Source organism: Heliconius melpomene, chromosome 20 (assembly GCF_056956725.1).
Source record: "Heliconius melpomene rosina isolate 202511_hmr_F chromosome 20, ASM5695672v1, whole genome shotgun sequence".
Lineage (NCBI taxonomy): Eukaryota > Metazoa > Arthropoda > Insecta > Lepidoptera > Nymphalidae > Heliconius > Heliconius melpomene.
The window spans coordinates 10,134,746-10,147,044 of NC_140408.1; the positions used below are offsets into that span (position 1 = coordinate 10,134,746).

At 32.4% G+C, this 12,299-nt stretch overlaps 2 protein-coding genes across 3 annotated transcripts; one reads left to right on the top strand and one right to left on the bottom strand.

Moving 5' to 3' along the window:
- The first annotated feature begins 219 nt into the window (after window positions 1-219).
- Window positions 220-2,829, top strand: Ctu1 (Cytosolic thiouridylase subunit 1). Its single transcript, XM_085205113.1, has 5 exons — window positions 220-334; window positions 406-546; window positions 637-1,176; window positions 1,555-1,759; window positions 2,162-2,829. Exons 2-5 carry the CDS (start codon window positions 499-501, stop codon window positions 2,752-2,754), a joined length of 1,386 nt encoding a protein of 461 aa, XP_085061239.1. The 5' UTR covers window positions 220-334; window positions 406-498; the 3' UTR covers window positions 2,755-2,829.
- Mul1 (Mitochondrial E3 ubiquitin protein ligase 1) lies at window positions 2,820-11,905 on the bottom strand. 2 transcript variants are annotated; one of them, XM_085205114.1, is made up of 6 exons: window positions 11,620-11,905; window positions 7,441-7,598; window positions 6,908-7,065; window positions 6,277-6,547; window positions 4,421-4,628; window positions 2,820-3,823 (listed from the first exon to the last, which is right to left on the bottom strand). In XM_085205114.1, exons 1-6 carry the CDS (start codon window positions 11,734-11,736, stop codon window positions 3,707-3,709), a joined length of 1,029 nt encoding a protein of 342 aa, XP_085061240.1. In that variant the 5' UTR covers window positions 11,737-11,905; the 3' UTR covers window positions 2,820-3,706. The 2 variants fall into 2 exon arrangements, with proteins under 2 accessions (XP_085061240.1, XP_085061241.1); XM_085205115.1 differs by lacking the exons at window positions 7,441-7,598; window positions 11,620-11,905 and adding an exon at window positions 7,225-7,382.
- Between the last annotated feature and the right edge of the window lie 394 nt (window positions 11,906-12,299).

A 12,299-nucleotide genomic window follows, 5' to 3' on the forward strand; every position in this document is an offset into this window, starting at 1 on the left:
TTAAGAAGATGGCTCAAGAATGTTTGTTGGTGCACAAACTAGTTTTACATTTGCATTTGTATATTTTAAACATTGCTTTTGAAATTTCATCTCACTATTTACATTAGTTGTCTAATAATAAATAAATAATATCACGTATGTTATGATTCTTCACAATAACCTTTTATATTATTCTCCTACTGTAAAATGACATGGCGGTCAACTGTCAGGCAATGATAACCTTTGGTATATGTATTCTGTGGTGATAAGTCATAAATTGTCATTGTCAAAGGAAATCAATCAACCGTAGTTGAACCGTAGTGTTTGGAAGTTGGAATACTCTATTGATTCTTAGGTACATTAAAATAAAGTACAATTTATGATCTAGAATAGCAAATGCCAATTATATTATAAGCATCTGTTAAGTTTTAGGTTACAATACCATTGAAGTTATCTTGTATATTTTAGTTTTATTTAAAACGAAGTGACTTTTAACCAATTTAATAAAAATCTACGAAAATGCCAGTGCCTTGCAGAGCAGGATGTGGAAAAAATGCTATGTTAAAGGTAAAGATATTTTTGTTTTATTTTTAAATTTCTATCTTTTATAAAAATTTATGCAATGTTTATAAAATATTTTCTTTTTAATTTTCTCAGCGTCCAAAAACCGGTGACGCTTTATGCAGGGAATGTTTCTTTTGGGCATTTGAAACAGAAATACATTTTACAATTACAAAAGGAAAATTATTTACTAAAGGAGACTCAGTTGCTATAGCTGCATCTGGAGGCAAAGACTCAACTGTACTTGCACATGTTATGAAAACTTTAAATCAAAGATATAATTATGGCCTAAACCTATTGTTATTATCTATAGATGAGGGTATTACTGGATACCGGGATGACAGTTTAGAAACAGTTAAACAAAACAGAGATGACTATGAGATGCCTTTAAAAATTTTATCATACAAAGATTTGTATGGCTGGACTATGGATGAAATTGTAGCACAAATAGGCAGGAAAAATAATTGTACTTTTTGTGGAGTGTTCCGGAGGCAAGCTTTAGACCGAGGAGCAGCAATTCTTAATGTTAAATGTATAGCAACGGGACACAATGCTGATGATATAGCAGAGACAGTGCTCATGAATGTTCTAAGAGGAGATATTGCAAGATTGAAGAGGTGTACCGCCATTTCAACTGTAACTTTTTAAATGTTATTTTATTTAACTAGCTTATTGATATACTATTAATTGCTACAAAATCTGAAATTTTGAAAATGTTTATTTTAAATAAGAAAATTTTCAGCTTTATGAAGCTACTTCAAACACACTTCATTTTACTGTTTCTGCCCAATATCTAGTTATTGTTTCAAGAAGGGTGATACTCTCTGTAGTGCTTTGTCTTTAAAAAGTGGGGAAAAGAAAATAATTTATTCCATAAATCAAATTATTGAACCCACAACTATCCGAATAAAAGTAAGATACTGTCTTACAGGGCCACATTGACCTTAATATATTAAATGAACTTTGATTAATGTTTATTTACATCTTTTATATATATTATATTTATATTTTAAGGGAAGTGAAGGGTCTATACCAAGAGTAAAACCATTGAAATACACATATGAAAAAGAAATAGTAATGTATGCACATTATAAGAAACTCATTTACTTCTCCACCGAGTGTGTGTTTGCACCAAATGCATACAGAGGTCATGCTCGTGCACTACTGAAAGACATGGAAAAAGTTAGACCTACATGCATAATGGATATTATTTATTCAGGTAATTTAAATTTTCGTATGTTAACCCTGTTTTTTTATTTTTAATCTACATATAGCAGAATAGGCAGAAAGTGCCATTGTCTGTGTCCATGTAAAAACATTGTTCTCCACTTTCCACATGAATTAGAAAAATTGCAATTTGCCAGGTGGAGGTCTACTCCATACTTTTATATTAGGGCAGTAAATTAGTAAGTAATTAATCCTCCAAGTGGTTGTGGAACCCATAACTATCACATTTAGTTCCATGTGTTATCCTAGTAACTAATACCACAGAGTTAAAAAAAAACGATAAAATAATGTTACTTATATAGTGCCTCAATGATTGTGATTTCAATCTCCATTGAGAATAATTTTTATTTTATAAAATTGTTTTAAATAATATAATTAATTATTTAATCAACAGGTGAAACAATGTCAGTAAGAGAAGATATCACTCTCCCATCACAAAGGATATGCACAAGGTGTAATTTTGTATCATCCCAGGAAGTGTGTAAAGCTTGTGTTTTATTAGAAGGTTTAAACAAAGGTTTACCAAAACTAGGTATCGGTAAAAGTTCTAAAGCTAAGAAGATGTTAGAGGATTATACTGCAAAACAAAATTTACAAACTGCTATAGAAGATATAAATGAGGAATATAAGAAAAATAATTGTGTTTCTAAAGGAAAAGTGTGTAGATCCTCATGCAAGAATCATACAATAAGTAAGGAAGTAAAAGTTCATACAAACCAATTGGAAACATGTTGCAATGGGACTTGTGGAAAGGAAAATATTCAAAATGGTTGTAATTCAAAAGTAAATGTTTTATTACAAGAATATGGTATTAATGAAACACAAAATGAAGTAAGTGTGAGTTCAATAAAACAAAATGACAGTCCAGATTTAAATAATGTTGATTTTGACGCTGATTTACATAATAATGAGGAAAGTGTTAAAGACGATGACATTACATGTGCTGGAGCATGTGGGAACATAGATTCTTTACACATAAGTTTTTGATATTTACTTCTAAATTAAAAATTAATTTTACATATTTGTATAATAAAATTTTTAAAATATGAATATTTATATTTATATACAGTTTTATTTGTACTAAAATATTTTTTATTTCATCCATACTTCTTTTTTTACAATCACTTTAAATACGTTAGTTAAACTTAGAGCAAATCAACTGTTATATAAGCTTTATATGTACATAACACTAGTTTTAAAATATAACGTAATCTCGACATTAATTGTTACTCTTTTGTATAATACCAAAATAAATCCTGAAATTTTACTTTATTTAACTACTTCTAAACATGTTATAGTTTGTGGTGCTTTGCACATTGAGTCTAACAGTAAGCCAGAAAAAATGTTTGTTTATTAAAGATCAATAAAAAAAATCTAACTTAAAAAAATATATAAATTCATCTACACATGTCGCAACCTCAGATTAGTGACTTTCGTATTGCTGTATCAACATGAACATCATTGTGTACGCGGTTTTTTTTATACTGCGTGCTCACATAGAATTTTCCAATTTTGTACAGTTATAGTGCCACCTTTATCATTTACTTTTAACAAATAAACCACAAAATAAAATATTAAGAATTAAATATGAAACGCTGCTATCAGATTGATTGATTTGTCGATATATGGCGTTTCGGGCGTGCCAACGCTGCTATCAGTACAAGAGGTATATATGCTAGTTGTCAAAACACAGTATACACTGGCTAAGAGCAAAAAAAGTAACACTTGTGCCTGATTTCCCAGGTCTCATTTCAAAAATATAAATGAACACTTACACATACCTATGGTAAGCTCAGCTTAGACCTCACGGGACTGTTCTTTGATTTAAATATAGCAAAATGATGAGCTCAAAGTAAAAAACCTTTATAACAATTTATTTCACTAAAATATTTACAATAAATATTCCATATAGTAATATGTAAACAAATTTTCAACTTTACTAAATAAATGCGGGCGCTCGTGATTCTATCGGCTCTCTGCAAATAGGACATTTTTCTTTAATGTTTTCTGAACAATCTTCGCATAAGCAAACATGACCGCACGGCAATAAAATTATCTGTAAATAAAATGTAAAATCTTTATCAAATGTATTTTTTGTTTCATCAATTGTACTGATCTGTTAGTTTTCTTAATAAATATTAATTAATACTTTATTAAATATACAATAATCTTAAATCAACAAATTCCATATCTTTTGCTATCCCCATACATGCGTGTGACGGAAATTAGAAAGATTAGTAACGAGATACCAAGGCCTGTATTTATAAATCATTTTCAGTTCTGAGACTGATCTTGAAATGCTGTTTGCATTCATAGATTACTTAAATAGCATATCAAGATCGATCGCAGACTTGAGAGATTTTATAAATATGGGCCTATTTTCTCCACTTTCCGCCAAAATAATAATTAAAGCCAAGCCAAGTCAGATTTCACTTGAGTCAGAGTTGACAATCATCTTATAATGATAAGGTATACTTAATAATGACATTAAGTACAACATCTATATAAAAGACAATTCTATTAATATTTTTTTTGATACTATTTACTAATGTCAATTCGTATCAATTTTAACTGGATACAGTTTATGCAGTTAAAAACTCAATCGTTTTATATTAGAAAAGCAATTAAAACTCAAATAAAACAGAAGACTCACTTCCTTAGGATTCTCCGTACACACCACACAAAGTTGTATTTCTGTTAGATTCTTATCCCTATTATTAACCCTTCTCTCCTTCCTGCCCGCCGCTAGCTGCTTCTTCATAATCTCCTCAGCGACCCGCCTCCGCCGTTTCTTCATGTATTTGTACATAATACGACCTGACGCAATGGCTGCTACGGTACCGAATACTACTAACAGAATTCTGTTGAGAAAAATATATTGATAATTATTTTTTTATTGTACACTACATAATTATAAAGCGCGACCGACAGTCGTGGGTTTGATTTCCATTCGGTGGATTTTTTTTATTTTCTCCCTCTTGTAACAAGAGGAAATATCATTCAGTTCGGCCACTAAACACGCCATCTCAAAAAAATGGAGAACAGTGTGTTAGCATTAGGTTCTCTGTGCCCACTCTGCTATATGCTGGTTACAGCGTGAAGCTGCTTTTTAGAATTATGTGTTGTAGATTAAATAGGTCTAGGCCTATAAACAAACTGTTTCATTCATTTATAAACGTCAGTTGCTCTCAATCACTGTGATACATAGGTCATATCATTTATTTTATTGTTAATATAGGTCAGGCTTAAGAGAATTATAATAAAAAGCTACGGTCTGGTGCAGTTCTAACTTGTCTTACTAAATATTGTAATACTATTTTAAGGAAAAAAAATACATTTTTAAAAATGTATAAAAAAATAACGTAGCACGATTTGCAGCTGCGTCCAAGTTGGGCATTTCAAAGAAGTGCGGGTTCGAATCCCGCTACGTAAATGTAAGAGAAAAGAATGAACAAATATATATCAAAGCGTAACCTATATTTTAAGTATAAATATCATGTGCCAATCAAAATATACTTGCAGTCAGTTACATTATACGATTGCACCATGAAGACATCGAATGTTGTAATAACATTCGCAACGAAAATTCGCCGCTTGTAATTCGTAAGTAAACGAAACGTCGTATCTGATCGTTAATTATAGAAACGTGACAAAAAAAGTAGACAATAATTTTTACTATAATTTGTAAAACTATTAGAAATTAAATAGAATGTCTTAAATAAAATTGTTTTAACTTCAAAACATAATAAAATTCACTTACATAGTAGTTACAAACATGTCGTTTGTGCGGGAATATGAACTCAATACACGTTCATTACGCCGTGTACATAATGAGAATCGATTGACATTAAATAATTGATAGGTCATCGCAAATATGAAGTATAGATTCATTTCAAGTTTCTTATAATACGAGTATGTACAGTGCATATGAATATGATGTTCAAGGTAAAGTGTTATGGTATTTTTTTATACATATGTGTATAATTTAAACTTGTTTTAGCTTCCGAGAGAACATTTCGCTTTCCACTTTCCACCGAATTCTGGAGGCAATGCGTGTCGAATGCTGGCTCCATACCGCGCTTGCCTCGTTACCAGAAAGACAAAATGAAAATATTAAATATTTCATTCTCACGAATGGGAATCGAACTCACAACTGTCGCGTTTACAGTCGCACGCTTGTGCTCATGTTCCACGATGACCTCATGATTTTTTTATAATATAAAAATGCCTCTTTGTATATAGGAATTCCTGTTTACCCTCATTCTCTGAGATACTTTTTCCTATAAATAAATATCATATCACTGAACTCTAGGCACGCAAGGGTTGTAGATTCTGATATTTTCATTTCGTCGGTCTTGTAATAAGGCAGAAGACGGCACTGAGTTACGACACTCAACACTTCGATAATTCGGCGGAAGGTGGGGGTGACAGAAGTGTCTCAACACTAGGCAGGGTAAGTATAGTTATGCTTACCCTGCAAAGTAATTAAAAAAAATGTTTTTAACTGACCTTAAAAAGTCCCTGGAACTTGCAAGTCTTTTCAACAAACTAGATTTAGTAGCAATTGTAAGGTAAAGTGGAAGGTCATCTTTCGGAGGCTGAATCTTGAGACCTTTACTTGTTCTATTCAGTTCCCCTATAGCTGTAATATAGGACCCATCTCGTAGCATTTCTTCCATAGTTTGCAATCCCCTTTGTCGAACTCCAGAAAAGAAACCCCATACATGATCTATTACACTAGGTGACATTGGTTCAAATTTATCTGATATAACATCTAAGTCTGAAATATAAAAAAAAATTTACATTTAATACATATTGAGGGTATTGTTGCAAAGCAAGACAATATCTAACTGAAAATGAGATGATTACGAGAACTACCACTTGTCCCGTACTAATTATTGTCCATTAGTTATTTTTATTTTTCAGCTTTGACTGGTCTTCTGCAAGAGTTTTAATAAAAAAAGCTATGTCTTACATTTGAACAGAAAATGGATTCTCTTAACACAAAGTTTGCTCTGCATGTCTAGTAATTGGGGAAAGAGTCTAGATGTAGTAATATATTTTAAAAAATCTATCAAAACATTAGAATAAAGTATAATTAATTAACTAGAATAAAGTATAAAATTAATGTACAAGTTACCTAATAACTCAGCAGCTAACGCATCAACCACTTCAATACTGTACTTCCCATTGTTCAAAACAAATGGAGTAGAATTGTAAACTTCGTGAATAGTCCTTGTTTGATCCGACCAAAACCCTGCTGATGTTCTTGCTATGACATGTTCTTTAATTGTCAATCTATCAAGAAAAAACATATATTAATACATTTTAATTATTATATACTATTAAGTTTTCATTATATAAAATTAAGAAAAAGAAAAACAACTTGACACTTTTTTTAACACAGAATGGTAAAAAGAGAGCCAAGTAGCAAGTAAGTTTATTATTTTGCCTTACCTCCAGATTTGAGATTTTGTCAGGCAAGAGCAGGAAGTGAAATCAGCATTAGCCTGAGTGGAAATTGAATTCACAACCATCATATTTACAGTCTAGTATTACAGTCATAATCACACCTCAATGGTGAATTAAATTTATTTTGCATAGCTTTAGCTGTAGCATATCTATTTGGAATAAACATATTTTTCAATATACTTTTTGTTTAATATAACTCACCGTTGTATCACTCCTGTCACAGCTTGATTGTAATTACTTTTGATAGGAGTACCAAGTGGCTTTACTAACCCTCTTATGACTACATATGGGATAACATTGTTTGGATACTTATTGATCTCCTTAGAGAGTGTAGAGTCAATGTCAAGTACTGGAGCAGACTGAAAAATTTGTCATACTCTTATACAATGATTACAATAATTGTTTGATATATAGTCATGAATATATTTACGCTCATATATTTTGTTGATCAGTAATTACATGCTATGGTTAATGAGAGAAATATCGCTACCATATGATAGTTGTGGAAAACTCGTCATTTTCTTTTTGTTAAGCGATATAAACAAACGCAATAATGACAGTCGACATCTACATAGTGATAGATAATATATGCCGCTAAAATCGTTTCGTTATACGATAACAAGTCTTGTGTATTTATGTAATTTTTCTTTTATTTTTTTTTATTATAGTAGTCAACTTTAAAATACTGCTGACGGTTGAACAAAGTGTCGCATTACAGTTCTATTTTATTTAATATTATTTTATATATATTGTCATTAATATTTATATATATCAATATTATTATTATTATTATTATTTTTATATATATATTTATATTATCTATATTTAAATATAATATAATATATACGTTTATATTATTTGTGTATTAATATTAAGTTATTGTTAGTATGCATAATAATGATAGTGTTTATAGTGGTAGTATATCTGATAATTCTTTTCACCAGTGCGTTTCTACAACATCCGACGATAGTTGCCATAGCATATCTGATCCTCTCAACTCAATATTAGACAGCAAACTTAAAAACTTTTCAAAAAATTTTAATGTAGTCCACATCAATGCGCAAAGCATACCAGCCCATTATCCAGACCTCCTTGACTCATTTAATGTAAGAGATGTTCATGCAGTACTCGTATCTGAGACATTTCTCAAACCCAGTTTACCATCAACTGCATATGCCCTACCGGGTTTTCACCTGATACGAAACGATAGGACAGGGAAAGGTGGAGGGGGAGTAGCTATTTATCTTAGGAGCCACATTCCCTTTTCAATATTAGATAAATCGCCTTCAGCTTACTCAAATTCATCGGAACATATCTTTATAGAGGTCCTATTTGGCACTCTTAAGATGTTACTTGGTGTCTTTTATAGTCCCACCTTACATGTGAATTATTTTGATTCGTTTGAGATTCTTTTAGAAAAGTATGTGCCAGAAGTTGACCACTCCATCATAATGGGTGACTTTAACACATGTCTCATTAAGAAAGACACACGCTCAACTCGGCTTAAAACCATAATCAATAGCTCTAACCTAAATATCCTTCCGACGAATGCAACCCACCTCTTCCCTGGTTGCGTGCCATCCTTGCTGGACCTCATGGTTGTCTCATCAAACGAGCGCGTAGCTACCTTCGGACAAATCTCAGCGGAAGCGTTCTCCTATCACGACCTCGTTTACCTATCATACAAAATACGACCACCCAAGCTAAAGCCAACGGTAGTGATGCGAAGATCCTTCAATAACATCGACAACGAAAAATTTATCAGTGATCTTAGTCGTATTGACTGGGATTGCATTTTTAATGCAGGTACTATTAATGATAAATTAAATATTTTTAATTCCATATTAATTGAGCTTTTCGACATTCACGCGCCGCTTCGACCAATAAAAATAAAACATCTCCCTGCTCCGTGGTTAACGCAAGATATTAAGATACTTATGGTCAAACGAAATACTGCAAAGTCCAAATACAAAATGAATCCTACGGATGCAAATCTTCAGAGGTACAAAAAACTACGGAACAGATGTAACAAGGCTTGCAGAGATGCGCGACGTAACCATATTTTTACATCTATAGACCCCAGGAGTCCTGCAAAAACTTGGAAATTTCTGAATGCGATGGGAATAGGAGGTAGACGCACTCGGCATACACCAATCTTAAGCAACTGCATGGATTTAGATTCACTGAATAATTTCTTTACGAATGTCAATAAGATGGACGACATCACTAAATTAAACACCCTTCAATCACTGTCATTACTTCCGAATCCTTCACCTCCTTTCCTTTTCAAACCCATCTCTACGGCACAAATCCGTAAGCACGTGATAGCCATTAAATCGGATGCTACTGGCTATGATAATATTAGTCGTCGTATGATTATATTATCGCTTAATTATGTTCTTCCTGTCTTATCCCATATCTTTAACTTCTCCCTTTCGTCCAGTGAATTTCCTGATGCTTGGCGCCATGCACTAGTGATCCCTATCCCAAAAACATCCAAAACGTCCAATCCAACATCCTTCTCTAACCATAGGCCGATTTCCATTCTTCCCTTCCTGTCCAAAGTCCTCGAACGTATTGTTCATGAACAACTATACTTATTTTTACATAATAATAATATCCTTTCCCCTTTCCAATCAGGTTTCCGCCCTGGACATAGCACAGTAACTGCACTTAATAAAGTCTGTGATGATATTCGATTCGGTATTGACAACCAGCAAGTTACTCTACTTGTTCTGCTAGACTTTTCAAATGCCTTCAATTCTGTTGACTTTGATATATTGCTAGCCATATTAAAGTCCATAAATTTTTCCTCAACAGCTACTAAATGGTTTTCTTCATACCTTCGCGGCCGCAGAGTGTCATACTGGATGGTAGACAATCCTCACTAAGCCATATTAGCGCTGGCGTGCCTCAGGGTGGTGTGCTGTCTCCCCTCCTTTTTTCCATTTTCATTAACACTCTCACTCCACATATATCGTCTTCTTATCATCTTTACGCTGATGATTTACAAATTTATACAACCGTAGCCACGAATGAAATTTCTAGCGCGGTTGCTAAAATTAACTCCGACCTTCAGCTAATAAGTATCTGGTGTAAAACATTTGGGCTTTCTTTAAACCCAAATAAATCTCAGCTATGTATTTTTGGAAACTCTAAACAACTGTTTAAATTACATGTACCTCTACCATCGGTTTCGCTTGATAATATATGTTTAGAGCCTAGTGAGAGTGTTGTGAACTTGGGGATCAGAATGGATAGCACATTTTCCTGGTCACCCCGCGTTTCTGAGCTTAGTCGTAGGGTTTTCTCCGCCTTAGGGGGACTAAGAAGATGGAAGAACCTCTTACCATTGAAAACCAAAATATCCTTAGCCCACACTCTTCTCCTTCCCATTCTAGATTACGCCGATTCTTGCTATCTGGATTTGTCTCAGCAACTGCTTAATAAGCTCGAGCGTCTGCAAAATGCTATAATAAGATTTATATTTGGACTTAAAAAGTACGACCATGTGTCACAGTTTCGTGCTCAACTGAAATGGCTCTCAATAAAATACAGGCGTAATCTACATTCCCTCACTCTCCTTTATACCATCCTTTTTCATCCTATTACTCCTTCGTACCTTAAAGAACGGTTTAAGTTCTTAGGGTCGAATTCCTTTCATGTCCAATGTCTCCGTTCCCGCACTGACAACCTCCTTCAAACACCTTTGTCCCGATCGAAATGCTATGGTGACTCCTTTACTGTCAAGACAGTAAAGCTCTGGAATGAGCTGCCGGTGAATATCAGAAAATCTCAGACGGTTGGAATATTTAAACGTCGTCTTAAACAATACTACCTGGAACAGTCTATAAACTGATTTTATTACACTTAGTTTATGTATGAATATTTGTGTATGTATGTATATGTGTATATATGTATCTATGTATATATATGTATATATATATATATATGTGTATCTATATATGTAATATTATTAATATATATGTTTATATTAAAGTAATCATAGTAAGTAGTTAGGTATATGTTTGTAGAAGATATTTTATTTTATTATTATAAGTAATACAATGCTTTTTGCACCGTTCTGCGTTTGTGTTCTACATATCCTGTAATGTCGGTTGCCTGTAAGAGATCGCTCTTAGCGATAAGGCCGCCATTGCACATTAATCTTATATATACTGTGTAGTCAAATGTATAGTCCAATTGTAAAAGTGCAATAAAGTGTTATTATTATTATTATTATTATTATTGTTTTGGTTTATACATATGTTTGATATGTGGTTATATATTTAAAAGGGACAGATATTTACATTTCTAAACAGATTTCAATTTATTACAAAATTGTGGCAAATTGTTTAGATATACAATAGTTAAACTTACCTGTAAAGCATTCAATATATGTTTACATTTGCTCAGCTGCTTTACACAAAATCCTAGAATCAAGGAATCTATGCCAAGTATAACTGTTTCACCAATAATTTCCGATAAGAAATCCATTTTAGATCACAAAATTGAAAGCACAATAAATTTAGGTAGAAAAATCCTCTTTTAAAAACAATATTTATCTCATATTGGCGTAAGGTTACCTAATACATAATAATTATAAATGCACTTCTGCCGTAACAAAAATTAAATTTGAAGACCGACATTTGACAGTGATTGATGAATGACACTTGACCTAATGAATGAACAATGGTACAGATTCAAAATTAGTTATAGTTAGAGTAAGTGTTCATGTTTCATGCCGTCCTGGCACATATAACAAATAGAAGTCCGTGTGTTTTTTAGTCAAAATATAGTGCATTTCACTATTTTCCATTTATTAAATGTATTCTCATTTCGTGTACTATATATTAATTAAAAGCATAGTTGAAGCAAAACAACAAAACACTTATACTTCCATTTGGTGGAGCCTTATCTGGTTGTGAAGGGGCAGTTTTTCTCATATCAATTTTTTTTTTAGAAATTGCATTTCGTCAAGATATAAAGATGAGCATATTATACGTATATGATTCATGAACACATATTTTTTCTATGTTAAATTTGGTACTGTACCGTAT